Here is a 21,741-nt window from a genome sequence, read left to right as displayed (position 1 = left end):
CACACCATGGCCTTTAAAATGTTATACCAGTCGCGGTGCACTGGCTGGAAAGAGAAATAGCCCAATGAGTCCACCGACAGGGATCGATCCCAGACCGAGCGCTTTACCACTATGGCTGATCTATTAACCATTATACCAATGAAGTCGGTACAATGATAAGAAGTTTTTCAAAATATATTTTCAAACAAATGGTATATAATGGCCACCAATGTACTATTGTTCATTTCTCAACCTGATTATTAATTCTAAGGTCAAGTGGTTTACTACGTCAGTATAAATTATTCAGTTTCTCTGTTTACAAACGTCACATATCTCCAGCATACTTCCTTTACGAACTGTTTATATACATGTATTATCCTTACTGGCTGGATATGCATGTTTTTCTCTGATTTTGTTTTGTTTTGTGTTTTCTTTTTCTACAATAATGTTTACATTGAAAGTGTTGTTTTTGGGATGGGGTTTTTTAATTTTATTTTTAATTTTATGCGATATTATCACCAGATAACAAATGTAATTTTACTCGTAAATGAATGAAAATGGCTTTGAATATAATTATAATACATTTGAGTGATTGATTGAAAACATATTTTATTGCATAAACCGCAAACGGATTGGCCCTCTTCTACATACATACAATATATAATAGTAATGGTGATTTATAATATAATAGTAAGGTATACGCATATGAACATATTAAATTTATATATAAATTTATTTCAATAACAATTAAATTGTGGAAAAGAGGATTTTGAAGGGACATTCCTGAGTTTGCTACAATTTTTAAGATGTTATCGACTAAAAGAGACTTATAATTACTTATCAAATATATTTTGCTGCATATAATATTAGAGGCTGTATATTAAAAGTGCTTCTGATTGCTCTAATATTTGTACTTGGTTAAATTCCATTTTATTTCTAAAATATGTTTTTTTCGTATGTACGAAATTATTTGAAGACCAAATCCAGTTTGGGCTCCTTACAAATATTGAGACGACCAGAAACACATCGAATGTACAGACACTGATATTCTAAACAAGAAAATATATTTTAATATGTAAGTTTAATCGTAGATATTTTATTAGTAGGAAACATCTTACAATGCAATAAACTCAGGAATGCCCCTTTAATATTATATACAAAAGGATTTTGAAAGAGACTAGAGATATACGAAAAGAAGCAGACAGTACATATGCAGTCACCCCAAAATACTCTTTTTAATAAAATTAATGTATTTGTTAAAAATATATATTGACGTACGAGCAACATACTAGTACATGTACTTTAAAGTGATGAAGTAAAATGTGTGTAATTTCGATTCAAACTAAATATGTTATTGTATCATCTTGTTTAGGTTTCCAAAATAACGATTTCGATGATGTTGCTAGCTGTAACTATCGCAGTAACGGAGATTGAAGGTAAATATTTCTTACTTTCATTAATGTTAATGAATAACAAAGTATTATGAAACAACAAACAAACACGGACGGACGGACGGACAGACAGACAGACAGACAGACAGACAGACAGACAGACAGACAGACAGACAGACAGACAGACAGACAGACAGACAGACAGACAGACAGAGGATGACACTACACCCCCATAAACACGATATCAGACGACATGACACGACTTAACACAACAACTGCAACAATGAATGAATGAATGTTCAACGACATCACAGCACAAAATACATCAACTAGTGTGTGCCGAAAAATGCAAAATACTTGTATACGAATGAATCGATATCAACATCAGTGTTAAAATTTAAAAAAAATAAATTAAAAAAGTGTAAAGAGCTTGCAATATATATATATATATATATATATATATATATATATATATATATATATATATATATATATATATATATATATACACACAGATAAGTAAAATTAAAATTTATAATAAAATTCAATATATCGGAGAAATTTCAAAACCAGTTCAGGATGGAATCGAAATGATTCCATCACATTTCTCCTACCGAATATATCTTTCCCTGTCTGCTTAATGTGCCAGTCCTCACACTGAGGTGGAGGATTATTCTTCAAAATAAATGAATGAGTCAAATATGTATGACCTATGCGAGCACGACACAAGACTATTTCATCCTTCCTGCACCGCCTATAGGAGGACTGCCACTCTCCATGAACTAACTTCACAGAATGAAGCATTTTCCCAACCGCACTGTTCAGGTCATCTTGCCACTTTGAAAACATATATTGGTTTATGTTGTGTTTGAGACCAGCGTAAGCCAACCCCTGAATGAATGGCAACCAATTCTGACATGAGACAAATCCAAGGCAGATTTTGCAGCTATGTTTGCCCCTTGAAGCGAGTATGGTTGAACACCCAACAATAAACAATATACAATATCTTTCTTGGCAATAAATAAAAACCACACATTTGTATTATCATCCATGTTCCTGCAGCATTGATAGTATACATTACATTATAATGAATATAAACAAAAGTATAATATTTTAGTATTTGTGTATAATTTTTAAATAAGAGTTAAAATAAAATCAGTTTTCAGGACTGCAACTAGCACCCGCCTCTCCCCGCTGAAGAAAGAAAGAAAAAGTGTCCTTTTTACTTTAAAAGTACAGAATAACCTACTAATATATTACTGTGTTCTTATTCTTCTGATGTTTCTTATTTATAAATGAGAATAACATTTTATAATAATTTAAAATTAATGCTTCTTTTAGGTTTGTGGGCGAGACATAGCCCAGTGGTAAAGTGCTCGCTTGATGCGCGGTCGGTTTTGGGATCGATCCCCGTCAGTGGGTCCATTGGGCTATTATACGACTGGTATATCAAAGGCCGTGGTATGTGCTATCCTGTCTATAGGGTGGTGCATATAAAAAATCCCTTGCTGCTAATCGAAAAGAGTTGCCCGTGAAGTGGCGACAGCGGGTTTCCTCTCAATATCTGTGTGGTCCTTGACCATAATATGTCTGACGCCATATAACCGTAAATAAAATGTGTTGAGTGCGTCGTTAACTAAAACATTTTTTTCTTTCTTTTAGGTTTAACCACCTTTCAGAATTAAAAAACAAAATTATATATTTATTAACAAGTATATATTTTTTAAACCTGTAAAAACTACAGTATTATTTTACGATTCGCAGCTGACACGCAATACCGAAAAGTCTGCTACTTCACTAACTGGTCAAGATGGCGGCAGGGGATTGGTAAATTCGGCCCGCAAAACGTGAATTCATTTCTCTGTACCCACATCGTGTTCGCATTCGGAAACTTCAATTACAGCGGAACGCTAACGCCCTTTGAATCGGGATATGACGAATCAGAGTAAGTGTTGTTTACATAAATATCGCAGCGTTATGGTGTTGTTAAAGGGACATTCCTGAGTTTGCTGCAGTTTTTAAGATGTTATCGACTAACAGAAACTTTTTAACGATTGTAATTACATATCAAATATATTTTTCTGCATAAAATATTACTGGCTATATATTAAACGTGTTTCTGATCGTTCTAATATTTGTACTAGGTTAAATTTCATTTTATTTCCTATAATATTGTGTGTGTTTTTCGTACGTACGAAATTATTTTAAGACAAAATCCAGTTTTGGCTTCTTAGAAATATTAAGACGACCAGAAACACATTGAATATACAGACACTGATATTCTAAACAAGAAAATATATTTAATATGTAACTTTAATCGTAGAACTATTTTATTAGTCGAAAACATCTCACAATGGAGCAAACTCAGGAATGTCCCTTTAATAGATATCGCAGTGTTACGGTGTTGTTAATACACATCGCAGTGTTACGGTGTTGGTAATGCAGATCGAAATGTTACGGTGTTGTTAATACACATCGCAGTGTTACGGTGTTGTTAATACACATCGCAGTGTTACGGTGTTGGTAATACACATCGCAGTGTTACGGTGTTGTTAATACATATCGCAGTGTTACGGTGTTGTTAATACACATCGCAGTGTTACGGTGTTGTTAATACACATCGCAGTGTTACTGTGTTTTAATACACATCTCAGTGTTACGGTGTTGGTAATACACATCGCAGTGTTACGGTGTTGTTAATACATATCGCAGTGTTACGGTGTTGGTAATAGACATCGCAGTGTTACGGTGTTGGTAATACACATCGCAGTGTTACGGTGTTGTTAATACACATCGCAGTGTTACGGTGTTGTTAATATACATCGCAGTGTTACGGTGTTGTTAATACATATCGCAGTGTTACGGTGTTGTTAATACATATCGCAGTGTTACTGTGTTGTTAATACAAATTGCTGAAATCGCATTTAATAACATATTCCTTTTTAAAAATTATTGTTAAAAGCACGTTTTATACCAACTACGTAAAGGTGTCTTTAAAGTTATACAGAGGCAGACACATGTGCAGGGTGGGGGGTGGGTCGAACCCCCCTGCTCCAAGAAAATGTTCTCTGTTTTTTCCAAGGTAGCATGACACTAACCCCCTCCCCTGAAAACTTCGTTCGCCACATTACAGACCCCATGTATAATTTCCTGCACACGCACCTGAGATGGCTGAAATTTTTTTCTCCAAAAAAACTATTATAATTGTACAACCAATATCATATTTTTGTTCAAAAACAAATTTAATCATATGTTCCACGAAGCATCTTAGCGTTACCTTATACTATACATGTATATGGTGGTCTTAGGGCTAAGATCGCTTCGTGCAATAGGGTTCTGGGCACTGTTTTTACGAAGCGATCTTACTGCTAAAATCACTTTAAGTGCATAACTATCTTATTATATGTACTGAATTGAAGGTAATCGTAGCTCTAAAATGACTTCGAAAAACAGGTCCCTGGGTTTGTAATGCAATGGTAATATAACGAACAGGACCCCGTTCTACGAAGCGATTTTAACGCTAAGATCACCTTAAGTGCATAACGCCATAACGTAGCGCTAAAATCGCTCGCAAAACGGGGCTCAGATAAATAAATTTCAGTTGTTCAAACAAATAAATTAACATCGAATAACCTTTAATTATTTCAGCTACCGTGCTTTGGTTAACAAGAAGCAACAGAACGAAAACTTGAAGCTGTTACTTGCTTTAGGAGGATGGAATTTCGGAAGCCAAAAGTTTTCCAACATGGTCGCTAGCACCACGATAAGAAGAACTTTCGTCAATAATGTTGTCGAGTTTGTGCGAAGGTACGGCTTCGATGGGCTGGATATTGACTGGGAGTACCCTGCGGCACGTGGTGGAACTCCAGCAGATAAAGAGAATCTTGTGACACTATGCCGGGTATGAAATGGTCTTTGATTTTTACCGCCATATTGAATAAGAATGATATCTGCACTAATTTCAAATGTGTTTTGAAACGCAGATAACAGAATTACCTTTACCCCTACATCTGTTATCATTGAAATCACAATTGAAGCCACGAAATAAGAATCATCGACACACAACAGACAACACAACATAATGCTCCCACCAACAAATGGTGCAGGAGGTATAATATATGATGTTAAGCCTATCCGTCTAATTTTACAATTGTTTGCAGGCTGTAGGCGTCAGTGTCAACTGGGCTCTTGTCAAGTGTTTTAAATATAGGTTTCAATCTAACATTTTCATAAATATTTGGGTTTATTTTTTACCATGTAATTTATATCCTGCACTATTCACGAAAATCTTTACAAACACAATTCGTAACCCGTTATTCAGTTATGAATATTCTGTAACCAGTTTTGTTAATTTAAATTCTGTGTCTACTCAGGAACTGTTTGAGGCGTTCACGTTTGACGCGGCAGAACGTGGCGTGGATCGTCTGCTTCTTACCGCCGCTGTTCCCGCCAACCCAGAGACAGCGGCTAACGGTTATAACGTCCCATCACTAAGCAGGTACATTCTTTATTTCATTCGTTCATACCATTCACTTAGCTCAGTCGGCTGAGTACTTACTTGAGGTGCTTGCGTGACAGGATCGAACCACATCGGTGGATCTATTCAACTGATTGGGTTTTTCCTCGTTGCAACCAGTGCACCACAACTGGTCAAAAGCCATGGTGTATGCATAATAAAAAGATCGCTTGCTGCATTAGAAACAATGTAGCGGGTTTCCTCTGATGAATACGAGTCGGAATTACCAAATGTTTGACATCCAATAGCCGATGATTAATTAATCAATGTGCTCCAGTGGTTTCGTTAAACAAAACAAAACAAACTTTAACTTTCCATTCATTCATGTTAGGGTAAATGTTACAACATGCCAACTAATAATAAAGAGAGTAAGAAATTTGAAACATTGTATTAAAATATAATGGGGATATTGATTTTATTATCTATTTGTTTCTCTTGGCGAACAGGTATTTTGACTTTGTCAGCTTGATGACCTATGACTTCCATGGTGGATGGGATCGCAAGACAGGATTTAACAGCCCTCTGTACGGTGCAATAAACGATTTTAACCCCAGCTTTAACATGGTGAGAGCAATTCCTCATTTTAGCCCTGATCTCAGGGTATTGCCATATATCTTCTTGACAGTCTTAAGACGCCTCAACCATATAACACAGATACAAGATATGTTTTGTTAGGACATCGCAAACATATAGTATGTAGATGATGATAAATAGATGAATTATGAAGTCGCGGTATTTCCCTTTCAGTATGGGACTGCTTGGCAGGACCGCGCTGCACACTTGCTGTTAGGTGGTTTTGAGCTATATTGGTATCTCCCATAGCTTGTGTTACACGCAATCTGCTATGCCTGTGGGTTAATCAGCCCCCATTTGAAGTCATACACTCGGGAGACACTCACATAATCATACTGTGACGTCGGTAAAACTCTGTGTATGTGGGTTGGAACCGGTACTGGGATGAACAATCCACCATTGGCTCAGATGGGATATGAACCTAGTACCTCCCAGACTTACGTCCGATGTCTTAATCACTACAACACCGAGATCAGTCTCTTGGGCAGTCTTGACCATCCCAGAGATATTTTAAAACCAAATCTTTGAGCCAGAATTACTATACATAGTTGAATTGAGAAACACGTACCTCTTAACTCTCCATTCATGCAGATTTAGACTATTAAAGGGACATTCCTGAGTTTGCTGCATTGTAAGATGTTTCCGACTAATAAAATACTTCTACGATTAAACTTAAATATTAATTATATTTTCTTGTTTAGAATATCAGTGTCTCTATATTTAATGTGTTTCTGGTCGTCTTAATATTTGTAAGGAGCCCAAATTGGATTTTGTCTTCAAATAATTTCGTACGTACGAAAAAAACATATTTTAGGAACTAAAATGAAATTTAACCCAGTACAAATATTAGAATGATCAGAAACATGTTTAATATACAGTCACTAATATTTTATGCAGAAAAATATATTTGATATATAATTACAATCGTTAAAATGTCTCTGTTAGTCGATAACATCTTAAAAAATTGCAGCAAACTCAGGAATGTCCCTTTAATAATAATAGCCTACGAAACTGTTACCCTTCGAAGTACATAAACAAAATCCTGAGTAAATTAGTTTAATTATTTAATCATTAGAAAACATCAGTTTGACACGCCTTTCGTTGCTGTCTCTACTAATGGAAAAATGTAGCGGGTTTCCTCTCTAAGACTACATGTCAAAATTACCTAATGTTTGACATCCAATAGCTGATGATTAATAAATAAATGTGCTCTATTGGTGTCGTTAAACAAAAACAAACTTTAAAGTAATTTAATGTTGTAAAAATGTAGAATTCAACGCTCCAAACTCTTTCCTACTGTCAAGAGGTACTACCTATTAAAACAAAATGACGACAGGTTCGTTTCTACCAAGGAAGTTCACTATACTCGTTGATAACAAAAAGAGTTTATTAAAAAATGAAACGGTTGTTGTATTTTGTATTAGTAAACAGTATCATCGAGCATAAAGGCGAGACGGCAGCTTTGAAATTGACTTTGTAGTTTTTGTTAATGTTTGGTATATTTTTTTAAAAACAGGACGCAGCTGCAAGATGGTGGCACCAAGCCGGAATGCCTAAAAACAAGATGAACATCGGAATGGCCACTTACGGAAGAAGTTTCACCCTGACCAACCCACATAATCACGGCGTGGGGGCCACAGCTCGGACTGGACCCGCTGGACCTGTGACCAGGGAACAGGGGTTCTGGTCGTATTACGAGGTAAGTGGATAAAAATAACATTTCTACCATTATTTGTGTAGTTTCAATACTTTGCTATCACATTTCAATGTATTTTCCAAGGGAATATGACTCGACCCCACTATAAATTTCGTTCGCCACAGTCTAGACCTACCTGCTGCTAAAATTAATGCACACACCTGCTTTCATATCACTGTTATTTTAATATTAATTATTTCCTCACATTTATTTTATTCAGTTTCATTGTAATTTAATTTCATGAAGGTTAAAGGTGGTTGTCTTGGACACACGCCTCAGATATCTAGGTTATTTTTCCCGGTTACAGGTTATAGGCAACAAATACCGCTCAATATGCACGAATTGTTTTCTGATAATCAGCTTCAGAAGCAGCTTTGCTTTCCATCTTAAAGGGACATTCCTGAGTTTGCTCCATTGTAAGATGTTTCCGACTAATAAAATAGTTCTACGATTAAGCTTACATATTAAATATATTTTCTTGTTTAGAATATCAGTGTCTGTATATTCAATGTGTTTATGACCGTCTTAATATTTCTAAGAAGCCCAAACTGGATTTTGTCTTCAAATAATTTCGTACGTACGAAAAAACTATATTTTAGGAAATAAAAGGTAATTTAACCTAATACAAATATTAGAACGATCAGAAACATGTTTAATATACAGCCACTAATATTAAATTTGTAATTACAATCGTTAAAAAGTCTCTGTTAGTCGATAACATCTTAAAAACTGCAGCAAACTCAGGAACGTCCCTTTAAGTTCGACAGTACATTTTGATTTTCAGAAGCGATAATATAACATGTGTTTTTAATCCACGTGTGTCACAAGTCTTTCACATTGCTGTTACAAAATTAAAAAAAGAAAAAGAAATTTGAGACTAATTTCTAAAACTGCTTTTCAATTTGTAGCATTTGCGCCCTTCTTGCATTCTGGAAAACAATGATTGCTTCATACTCCACAAAGTGAATTTTGAGCCTTGACTAAGTTCATAAGAAAGAAAAAAAAAAGTTGACTAACTTAGTAAAAGTTGACTAAATTAGTATGAAAAAGTCATTGTAGGTCTAATGGTAACAAGTGTTCAATCAGGCATTTTCTTGCATCATAGATATGTCTGGATATCAAACGAGGTGGTGGCCATGTCGTGTTCGACGGCGTTCAGAAAGTTCCTTACTACGTCAAGGGATCTCTGTGGATCGGCTACGACAACGAACAGAGTCTTCGGATCAAGGTAAATATCCATACAATCAGTGGGGAAAACACTAGACTTTCCTCTCCACATACAGTCATGGTCATCCACAGAACCATGCAAGATGTTAGCTTAATAGCTTAATATTAAGTCTAACAACGCCATGATCTCCATTTTTGATCAGAATGTTGCAATTTATCTTTGTTTGACACCCAATAGCAGGGGGCGAGACGTAGCCCAGTGGTAGAGCGTTCGCTTGATGCGCGGTCGGTCTGGGATCGATCCCCGTCGGTGGGCCCATTGGGCTATTTCTCGCTCCAGCCAGTGCACCACGACTGGTATATCAAAAGCCGCGGTATGTACTATCCTGTCTGTGGGATGGTGCATATAAAAGATCCCTTGCTGCTAATCGAAAATAATAGCCCATGAAGTGGCGGCAGCGGGTTTCCTCTCTCAATATCTGTGTAGTCCTTAACCATATGCCCGACGCCATATAACCGTACATAAAATGTGTTGAGTGCGTCGTGAAATAAAACATTTCCTTCCTTCCTTCCTTCCCAACAGTATTTCCGTGGTGGGGATGTCCTTAAATATTTATTCATTCACACAATGTTGGAAGGTCCAGAAGTATGCTCCTCTGATACTTTTTTTTCTATTTTATATCAATTGAAATTATTGAAACATATGTACATACACGCAGTGTGTTTTCCCTCCTAATCCAACACCCAAACAAAGGAATGCTTCAGTGAACATATTGTACAACCAGTTACCATTACCTTCTGATATTGTATTTGATTTAGATTTTCAAAACCAAAAATTAAACCACGTTAACGTTCCCTATTGTATATAGGTATCCTTTTTAAAGAAATGGTCACCAAGACTGACTTTACTATGTCTATTCCAGGCAGAATGGTTGAAGTCTAACAACTACGGCGGCGTCATGTTTTGGGCTCTGGATCTCGATGACTTCAACCAAGTCTGCACGCCAGCATCAAACAGGAAGTATCCTCTCATACGGGCTGTTATCGACGTCCTGGATGACAACGAGGTGGACGTAGACAGCGGGACGTCAACTCGAGTTTCAACAACGTCGCCGACGACTACAGCAACAACGTCATTAAGAACAACATTTACGACAACGGCCAGTCCTAATAATCGACCTGGTGCTACAGGTTTGTGAATTGATAGACCCCCCCTCACCCCAACCCCGACACACAAAAACACGCACAACAAATGTAATCTTTATGAGCAGACAGAAGACATGAATAGTTTAACAGCATTCCAGGGCGAACTTTCAAACAGCTGACCTTAGTTTTTAAGACCGTGCAAAATATGTTCAGCTATAACAGCTTTTGTGTAACTCGTAACTTAAACTTTTATATACTATACTTGCTTAACATTACTTAATCTGAGCTACAAAACCGTAATACTTGATCAACGCCGTAACTCGAATGGGCATTTGGCAAGATAGTGGTTGATTCCATGAATCTCTATCTAGTGTCTCGTCTATAGGACAGACATTCCTGGAGATATCCTTTACTGGATATTTCATCCTTCTTGCACCGCCAGAGGAAAGCCACTCTCAGACTAGTTTACTAAATCAAAACTAGCACAGGGCAGATGTGATTGAAATAAGTACATCTGTGATGACATGCTTTCATGAATCATTGTCAAAACAATAATGATATCAGGTGTTCTCATCCGTCATATATCACGTTGCTTAAATTATCAATTTTCATAAATCCAAGGTGTTTCTGTACATCCTGTGTTTCCAGTAGCTCCAATAACATTTTATACTAAACACAAATTGATATTGTTGTTGGGAGAGGTAAAACAATATATTGTGTGTATAAGAGATGTAACTAAAGGACTCATAATGGACAGTTGCTATATACTTTTAAAAAAGTTTTTGTTTAACGACATCACTAGAGGACATTGATTTATTAATCATCGGCTATTTGATGTCAAACATTTGGTAATTTAGTAAAATTTGTTTTATTTAACGACGCCATTGGTAACTTAGAGTCTTAGAGATAAAAGTTAAAGTTTGTTTTGTTTAACATCACTAGAGGACATTGATTTACAAATCATCGGCTATTGTGTGTTAAACATTTGGTAATTTTGACAGTTTTAGAGATAAAAGTTAAAGTTTGTTTGGTTTAACACCACCACTATCTAGAGCACATTAATTTATTTATTAATCATTGGCTATTGGATATAAAATATTTGATAATTTTAACATAATATAGTCTTTGAGAGGAAACCCGTTACATTTTTCCTTTGGTAGCATGGCATCTTTTATATGCACCATCCCACAGACCGGATAGCACATACCACGGCCTTTGATATACTAGTCGTGGTGCACTGGCTGAAACAGGAAATAGCCTATGTGAGCCCACCAATGGGGATCGATCCCAGATCGACCGCGTATCACGCGAGCGCTTTTACCACTGGGCTACGCCCCTCCTCTTGCTATATACACGATGGCTCGTTATATAGCTGGTTCTAATTCAGTTACAATATTTCCACACTGTCTTCTTTTTTTTAGCAATGTTATGTAAAGCGTAGCTGTAAACTAATACACCGTGTCATTTCTATGTATTAAAGTCATAGACCCTAGTTTCAACCCGTGAAACTAGACACTACATTTGATTAATATACAAACCTGTAACACATTTGGATGAAGTTACAACAGAGTGAAACAACCGACTGTGACGTTGAAACACCCTTAAAAATAAACTAGAGCTTCTCAGAGATACGTGTGCTTTTGAAAATGTGAAAACTGCATTTAGTAATATTAGAAACACCAGGATGACCAGTAACATTTCGGATGTACGTGAATGGATAATCTAAACAATAAAATCTAAGTGATGTCTCATTTCAGTTATGAAAAAAGGGCTCTAATAGTGAAAATTACGTCGTGGTGTTTAAAAACTAGGGTCTGTCACTTTAAATAATTCTTCTTCTATTTTGTTTTGTTATAGAGCCTTTCTCGTGTTCCGGAAAGACGACAGGTTTATACCCAGACCCAGCCGACTGTAACAGATTCTACTGGTGTGTTGAATGGGGGAATTTCTCAATGACCTGTTCGCCATCTCAGGTGTGGGATGCGCGACTCAGAACCTGCAACAACCCCAACGTTGTGGACATGTCTAACTGTGTTTACAGACAGCAGTAGTTAAAGGCGCAATGTCGGGATTCTTTTTAATACTAGAAATACAAAATAGGTAATCTTTGTCTTGTATCTGTATTGCTTTCTTTAACTACTGCCGAGTCCGTGCTGTATAATGTATATACATAAATGTTTAACTATATAAGTACTTCAACCTTATGTGCATCACTGTATATCGCAGTATGTCTACAAAGAGTAATAGTTAAAGGTGCTATGTCAGGATTCTCTTTAATACCAGAAATACAAAACAGGTCATCTGGTCTTATTTCCCTATAGTTTTCTTCAACTACTGCGAACCTGTGTTGTATATTGTACAGATAAAAATGTTTAAAGGCATACTGTCATGGATTCAAGGACCTTATTTCTCTAAAAATGGATAATACATAAAAATTCATTAATTGTTGGAAACCAAATCTAGCTATTGCATCACCTTAACTGAACCATGATCGAGTGAAATCCATGTCATCCCTTTCGGCAATTTTAGTTTTTGAATTATGGACCATTGCCATAATTCAGTTATTTTTACAAAATGTCATTAATAAATGGAGTATGGTGGTTATGAAGATGGTTGAATAAAGTACACGTAGGGACAAATCAATTTTTTTTTGTTCAGGTAATACTTTGTTAGACCATTAAATAGGTCAGTGGTCTGTGACAATATGCCTTGAACTACAAGTAATTCATCCTTATGTACATCACTACATATCGTAGTGTGCCTACAAACAGCAGTAGTTAAAGGTACTATGTCGGGAATCTTTTTAATACATACCAGAAATACAAAAATAAGTCACCTTGTCTTATTTTTCTACAAGCTTGTCTCCATCATCTACTGCCAAGCCTGTGCTGTATAAATAATGTACATATCAAAATGTTTAGAATTTTGTGTTATGAACGAAAACAGTATTACCTATATCTATAGATGCAACATGCCGATTTACATTTTTATTTGTTTTTATTACTAGAATATCAACAACTGGTTATATATATATATATATATATATATATATATATATATATATATATATATATATATGTATGTATGTATGTATGTATGTATGTATTGTGCGTAAAAAGTTTTTATTTCAATGTTTATTTATACAGATTTAAAAATACATTTTACATGTCACGAAATAAATACAAACAATATATATAATTGGTTTTGACTCGTTTAAAATCTCGGAACCCAAATAGTCTTCATTTTGGATGCATAAATGTTCTGTCCTGAAGAGGCAGCCCAGAATTCTGGACTGAAGGAAGGAAGTGTTTTATTTAACGACACACTGAACACATTTTATTTACGGTTATATGGCGTCAGACATATGGTTAAGGACCACACAGATATTGAGAGACGAAACCCGCTGTCGCCACTTCATGGGCTACTCTTTTCGATTAGCATCAAGGGATCTTTTATATGCACCACCCCACAGACAGGATAGTACATACCACGGCCTTTATTACACCAGTTGTGGAGCACTGGCTGGAACGAGAAATAGCCATTTCTGGACTGTGTCCCCCGGTCAGTGTACTTGAGCCTTCATTGGATATATTAAGCATTACTACATTACCATCATCACAAGCATTACTACATTAGCATCATCACAAGCATTACTACATTAGCATCATCACAAGCATTACTACATTACCATCATCACAAGCATTACTACATTACCATCATCACAAGCACCAAGTTCAAGTTCTATATGTTCTTTGAAGTTTTATTATGTGGTTAACAACTCGTCAGGGTGTATACTATCAAATCAAATCCCATAGACGACAATAGTAACATGTGTGGCTAAAACGCCTACCTGCAGCGTATCAATCGAAATAAACACCACGGATACAAATACTGCCACCCCCACCCTTAAAATGGATCAGAAAAAATTGCGGGTCAAGCTGCTCACTTCAGAAATAACGGGTAGCGTCTACGACTACCCTAGTTCCGCACAAAATCTGAGTACTTTTTTTTTTTTTTTACAGGTACCCCATACATGTTTCAAGCAAAGGGCTACTTGACATATTTGTACTAGTTGAAATAAAATGGTATACACCTTTTTGCCCAGATGAAACTATTTTTTTTTACAACCAACACACTCACATTTATCACCAATCACAGGACTTGTGGTGTTAACTTCTCTATCAAAAATCCGGTGCACCTCAAACTTTAACCCAGCCAGAAGTTATTTGGATTAGTACCATCAAGCTTGGTCGATAGGTTGCTCGTTTGAGGTGCTTAGGTCAAATTCTCATCGGTGGACCCATTTCTTGTTGGGGTTTTTTCTTGTCCGAAACAGTACTTCATGTCTGGCATATCAAAGGCCGTGCTGTCCTGTCTGTGGGGAAGAATATATATATATATATATATATATATATATATATATATATATATATATATATATATATATATATATATATATATATAAATTCTTGCTGCTAATGGAAAAATCTAGCAGGTTTTCACTAAGTTAGCAATGCAAATAGCGACAGGTGACGTTGTTATTTAGTCGATTAATTTTTGGACGAGTTATGCCTCATTACACCTGCTTATTATGACCATCTTAATCATGGGAAATAGAGAATAATACATGAGTGGCCGTTGATACCATTTAAATGTTAGATTTAATGTTAGATACACTTTAAGTTGTTTTAAAATGTATCTAACGAGCGAAAGCGAGTTTGATACGTATTTAAACAACGAGTTGTAAGATAAATGGTATCTAACGGACACGAATGTATTATTCTATTTCTTACTTATCCTCAAAAACCAGGTTTTAAGCAAATTTTAACATCTTTAACGACCAAAAGACATCTACAACCCTTTGCACTTGTAGCTGACTTACGCATTATAGTCTACAGGCTGGCAGGTACTGGGTTCGGATCCCAGTCGAGGCATGGGATTTTTAATCTAGATGCCGACTCCAAACCCTGAGTGAGTGCTCCGCAAGGTTCAATGGGTAGGTGTAAACCACTTGCACCGACCAGTGATCCATAACTGGTTCAACAAAGGCTATGGTTTGTGCTATCCTGCCTGTGGGAAGCGCAAATAAAAGATCCCTTGCTGCCTGTCGTAAAAGAGTAGCCTATGTGGCGACAGCGGGTTTCCTCTAAAACAACAGTGTCAGAATGACCATATGTTTGACGTCCAATAGCCGATGATAAGATATAAAAAAATCAATGTGCTCTAGTGGCGTCGTTAAATAAAACAAACTTTACGCATCATAGACACATGATTGCCAGGTTAACTATACGTCACAGTGTAATCGATTTCCACCGTGCTGGGTTTTTTTTTTTATTGTATGGCATTAGTGACCTGGTCATAACCTAGGAACAGCCAGTCGTATGTCTTGAAATTATTAACACATGTACGTGTGTAAACAGCTGTGTTATCAAAAATAACGCATGGTGTTCTCACCAACAGGTGTGTAAGAATAAACCGTAATACATTGCGAGGAAATCGATGTCTGTGAGCCATGTAATTTAGTCTATTTCTTGTAGTCAGTGGACGAATCGGCATAACAAAAATTAATAATACAAAATCAAATAACTTTTAACGGCAATAAAGTGTATGCTCCCGGTTCAGATATGTATTATTATACGTGGAATTGTACCTCCTATCGTTTCCGATAATTTAGTTTTAGTAAAAACAAGAGATTTTTTTATTTAACATACGATATTCACCGACATGGAATGGAATGGAATGTCGGTTGTACCCTATGTCTAAACAAATCAATTTCCGTTGCTAATCACATTTAAAAAAAAAAGGTTCTAATAAAATTGATATATACATGTTAAATTGGTTTCTTACACACCGTAAATTACGCGTAAATGCAACGGCTGTAAATAACTTTTAGTCGAAAAAGATGTTAACATTTGTTTAAAACCTGATTTATGAGGATATGTAAGAAATAGAATAATACATTCGTGTCCGTTAGATACCATTTATCTCACAACTCATCGTTTAAAAACGTATCAAACTCGCTTTCGCTCGTTAGATACATTTTACATTTTAAAACAACGGCCACCCATGTATTATTCTTTATGTATTTAAAGTAGAGTGATTGAAATACTCTTTTGTAATTTTGCAATTTTTAAATACCTGTGAAATAATCGATTGCTAGTCTGGCTTGTATGACTGTGTTTCCCAACCATCCATGGGTTCAAATGTCTTTGTTGATCGCCAGTTGTCGATCATTCAAGAACCATAACTCTGGATGACCTCTGTCTAAACCGGTCCTCTATGTAAACCAGACTATTTCGACGGTACGAAGTGAGTCCGGTTTAGACAAAGTCCACTGTATTGTCATAACTGGCAGAGACGGGTGCAGGAATTTTCAACGTACGCTTAAAAGGGGCATCTACAGTATTCAAAAGTAAACTAACATGTATTATCTGTATTGTAATAATCCACAGAATGATCCACGTCGGTGAGCCCTGACTAGTATATCATAGGCCGTGGTATGTGCTATCCCGTGTATGGGATGGTGCATATAAAAGATCCTTTTCTACTAAAGGGACACTTCGAATTTCGGGGGGTTGGGGTGCCCCTCCAACGCCCTCCTCTTGGATCCACATTTGCAGTTCTTCGGGGGCAGTTCTTATGCTTATATTGGTGCAACAAACTGAAATGAACTGAACTGTATTCTTTATTAATATGTATTGGCGTATGGGGAGGGGGGGGGGGGGGCGGCATATCTTTTATATTTACCTGTCGCCCCATAACATGACTTACTGACAGTGTGGGTTTCCCTTCCTAATGTGGGTGCCCTCCACAATATAAATTATTGCCTACTCCCATACCTACGCATTTTTCGTGCTGGGGTGTCGTTAAACTTTCATTCATTCATTCATTCCACCACCTACTTCTTCGGTACTTATAAAGAAACAATTAAACACACAAACAAACAAACAGACAACAATCAAACACTTACCTCTTTTGATATACCCACCCAAGTTGGTATGTAATAAAATATATGATTTACAGTGGGCTGTTTATATTTAAAGGTCACTCTTCTATAACTGAATATGCCAAAAACAAGCTACCTTGTATTGCAACCAAGTTGATAAGTTTTTATTGGGTTTAAGCTGTCATTTGCCAGTTGTGAACTAAAAGTTAAACTTGGCAAATATATTTGATCAGAAATATTGCCAAAAAGCCAATTTGAAAATCAAATAAATGAAGTATTTAAAAAGCCTTGTTTCATAATTTAGCTACGGTAATTTAAATTTGAATTTGACTACAGATTTCTAGATTAAATTTGCCAAATTGCTAATACATTTTGGTGTATAACCAGCTTAAACCATGTACATACATAATGTAACCATATATAAAGGTCATGTGCTCAATAAGGTTTTCTTATGTTATTATACATAACAATTGATGATAATTGTTAAAAGTATTGTGTGCAATGTTTCTGTATAGTCTGTATGGTTAAATGAATTTTTGGAATAAAATATTTAAAATATCAGTCTTGGTATTTTTGTTACAGTGAATGGATTTCAAATACCTTCCATTTTAATGTCAAAGGTCATTGACACACATTGTTTTGTCAAAGAATTGAAATTGTGTTGTGTGCGTGTGTGGATGGGGAGGGTTGTACCAATATAGATCATTTCACGAGGCAAGAAAGGTCCCAGTGTTGTGTGTGTGTGTGTGTGGATGGGGAGGGTTGTACCAATATAGATCATTTCATGAGGCAAGAAAGGTCCCAGTGTTGTGTGTGTGTGTGTGGGGGTGGGGAGGGTTGTACCAATATAGATCATTTCATGAGGCAAGACAGGTCCCAGTGTTGTGTGTGTGTGTGGATGGGGAGGGTTGTACCAATATAGATCATTTCATGAGGCAAGAGAGGTCCCAGTGTTGTGTGTGTGTGTGTGTGTGGATGGGGAGGGTTGTACCAATATAGATCATTTCATGAGGCAAGAGAGGTCCCAGTGTTGTGTGTGTGTGTGTGTGGATGGGGAGGGTTGTACCAATATAGATCATTTCATGAGGCAAGAAAGGTCCCAGTGTTGTGTGTGTGTGTGTGTGGATGGGGAGGGTTGTACCAATATAGATCATTTCATGAGGCAAGAAAGGTCCCAGTGTTGTGTGTGTGTGTGTGTGGATGGGGAGGGTTGTACCAATATAGATCATTTCATGAGGCAAGAGAGGTCCCAGTGTTGTGTGTGTGTGTGTGTGGATGGGGAGGGTTGTACCAATATAGATCATTTCATGAGGCAAGAAATGTCCCAGTGTTGTGTGTGTGTGTGTGGATGGGGAGGGTTGTACCAATATAGATCATTTCATGAGGCAAGAAAGGTCCCAGTGTTGTGTGTGTGTGTGTGGATGGGGAGGGTTGTACCAATATAGATCATTTCATGAGGCAAGAAAGGTCCCAGTGTTGATTGTAAAGTCCACAGTTTGTTTTGTTTATCCACACCACCTACATTATATTATTAGTGGACCCATTCTCCTATTGGTTTTTTCTCCCGTCCCAACCAATCAAATACCAACCCTGTGTACACCACTGTTTCAGATTGTAACTGACTTGATGTACATGTTCACTCCAGCCAGTGCACCACGACTGGTATATCAAAGGCCGTGGTATGTGGTATCCTGTCTGTGGTATGGTGCATATAAAAGATCCCTTGCTGCCAATTGAAAAAGAGTAGCCCATGAAGTGGCGACAGCGGGATTCCTCTCTCAATATCTTTGTGGTCCTTAACCATATAACCCTAAATAAAATGTGTTGAGTGCGTCGTTAAATAAAACATTTCCTTCCTTCCTGATGTACATGTATATAACTAATCCTGTTGTAGGGTGAACACGATTAACGTAGAGTTTTGGAGGACTTTGGTTTTGCATTATACAGGAATTCTCCCCCAACATCATCACCAAAGACAAAATCTGTTTTGGATCCAATTTGTAATTGATTTGATGTTTATGCTTTAAAAAAAGAAGAAGCCTGTACTGGCAAAAGTAAATTTGATAAATGTCGAGTATACGACAAAGAACTTTGGTGTGTAATAACTACGGTGCTGAAAGATATCCAGAAGATTTCAGTCTTCATCATCTAAAATGTGCCACTGAATAAGATTCCGGGCGGGATTTGATTTAACTCAGTCAGTCGAGTGCTCGTATTACAGGATCGTTCCAACCAGTGCATCACAACTGGTCAAAGGTCGTGGTATGTGCTTGTCTGTCTGTGGGAAAGAGAATATAAAAGATCCTTTTCTGCATTAGGAAACATGTAGCGGGTTTCCTCTGATGACTATGTGTCGAAATTACTAAATATTTGACATCCAATAGGCTGTGATTAATTAATCAATGTGCTCTAGTGGTGTCGTTAAAACAAAAACTGCCACTGAATACGATTCAGACCACATGAAGAGCTCTCACTTGATTTTGATGATCAATTTACAATGAACTAAAAGTACCGGTACACTGTTTAATGTAAATCAATTCACCATAATTGTAGAAGGGCAACCTTTGTATATATACGTATACACACACATATATATATATATATATATATATATATATATATATATATATATATATATATATATATATATATATAAGTTGGTTTGTTTTGTTTAATGACACCACTAGAGCACACTTATTTATTGAAGGTCAAACATTTGGTAAGTTTGACAGTCTTAGAAGTGAACCCGCTACATTTTCCATTAGTAGCAAGGTATCTTTTATATATACCATCTCGCAGACAGGATAACACATACCATGGCATTTGATATGAGTCATGGTGCACTGGTTGGAACGGGAAATAGTCTAATGAGACCATTGTCGGGGATGGATCCTAGACGGGTGAGCACTTTACCACTGGGCTATATCCCGCCCTTTTTAATTATATATTACAAAAACCACAGAACACCTCATCATTTTGTATACATATTCATTCTTTTGTAATTTCAAACCACAAACATACATTACTGCACAATTTGGTTAGCATTCCAGTTCTATGTACATGTTTTATATGTATAATATAGTATCATATGTATATAATGACCTCATACAAGAATAGACTAATCTACAACCGAGCCATTATGCACGTGGACAGAATTGAATGGTCTCGCAACAAAATCTCACTCCAACGACAGATTTAGTTATGTTCAATGAATATGAATTTGCTTGAAAACATGAAGTTTAATGATCATGTTTGAGTATGATGTCTTGGGTCTACCCCCATCCCATTCCAGCTGTTACCTAAATTGATAAAAAAATGAAAGTTACATACAGTCAAACTGACCCATACATTTTATTTTTTTAAATGGGGGTATACTCTTAACACTTAATACATGCACTGGCGTAGCCTCTGTGTGTGGTGTGTGAGAGTGTGTGTGTGTGTGTGTGTGTGTGTGTGTGTGTGTGTGTGTGTGTGTGAGAGAGAGAGAGAGAGAAAGAGAATTACACCCCCACCCACCCACCCAACCCATGTTATATATTTTCCTATTGCCACATAACATGACTCATAGACAATGTGGTTGGCACCTCCCAATATAAAATCCTGGCTACGCTGGTGAATACATGTACTGAAAGTTCTAGCAAAACCATTTGTTTAATACTTGTCGTAAAAGAGTTCGCGTTTTTCACATTTCTGAGTAGCTCATACATTAAAAATTGCATTTACTGGTAATATGTACTGATATTATGTTTGACATTTTTCTGGTTATGTTAAGTTGCACTTTACATTTAAGAGCAAATGAAAAGACGTGATACTTTTTTCCTCCATGATGCAAAATGTTAACAGTTATTCTCTAAGTGGGTATTTGGAAGACTAACAAGCAAGCTAAATTCAACAGCAGTCTGCAACAAAATGCTTATAAAATGGACTTAAATGTGGCACACATTGATTTGTCCTAATTTAACAACATTTAAGGCTCACAGTAATGCCTTTCAAAGAATAGAATTTGTGATTTCATATATGGTAATAATATCCACTAATAAATGAAATGTAGGTCACAATGACATATTTTTCATTTGACTTTTGTAAGTAAACAGAATACAGATTAAACTGAATTGAGATGTAAGATATTTCTTACACATGACAATTTGCAAAAATATATAAACATGTATATACACTAATTAGTTTGTTAAAATTAACAACAGAAACATTGGCATTTAGTAGGTAAACAAGCCTATAACAGAACAGCACTAGCATGATGTGATCAACACATGATCAACTTTAAATTTCAAAACAATGTAAATCATGTACTTTGTATAGGGTGCTATTT

General features: G+C 36.3%; 1 protein-coding gene across 2 annotated transcripts in view; it reads left to right on the top strand.

The window, feature by feature from the left end:
* Positions 1–14,848, top strand: part of LOC121380038 (acidic mammalian chitinase-like) — a 16,377-nt gene extending 1,529 nt beyond the window's left edge. The window contains exons 2-11 of one of the 2 annotated variants that reach the window (XM_041508766.1): positions 1,352–1,415; positions 3,135–3,315; positions 5,019–5,271; positions 5,744–5,868; positions 6,333–6,450; positions 7,976–8,158; positions 9,261–9,383; positions 10,246–10,513; positions 12,326–12,568; positions 14,491–14,848. In XM_041508766.1, coding sequence (XP_041364700.1) covers positions 1,352–1,415; positions 3,135–3,315; positions 5,019–5,271; positions 5,744–5,868; positions 6,333–6,450; positions 7,976–8,158; positions 9,261–9,383; positions 10,246–10,513; positions 12,326–12,519 — 1,509 coding nt within the window. In that variant the 3' untranslated portion in view covers positions 12,520–12,568; positions 14,491–14,848. Of the gene's footprint in view, positions 1–1,351; positions 1,416–3,134; positions 3,316–5,018; positions 5,272–5,743; positions 5,869–6,332; positions 6,451–7,975; positions 8,159–9,260; positions 9,384–10,245; positions 10,514–12,325; positions 12,577–14,490 lie in introns of those variants that run through there. The other variant, XM_041508765.1, reaches the window with a different exon arrangement.
* The last annotated feature ends 6,893 nt before the right edge of the window (positions 14,849–21,741 follow it).

Source organism: Gigantopelta aegis, chromosome 8 (genome assembly GCF_016097555.1).
Source record: "Gigantopelta aegis isolate Gae_Host chromosome 8, Gae_host_genome, whole genome shotgun sequence".
NCBI classification, from domain to species: domain Eukaryota; kingdom Metazoa; phylum Mollusca; class Gastropoda; order Neomphalida; family Peltospiridae; genus Gigantopelta; species Gigantopelta aegis.
Note: the sequence above shows the minus strand (reverse complement) of the source record. Positions and strands in the feature narration are given on the sequence as shown.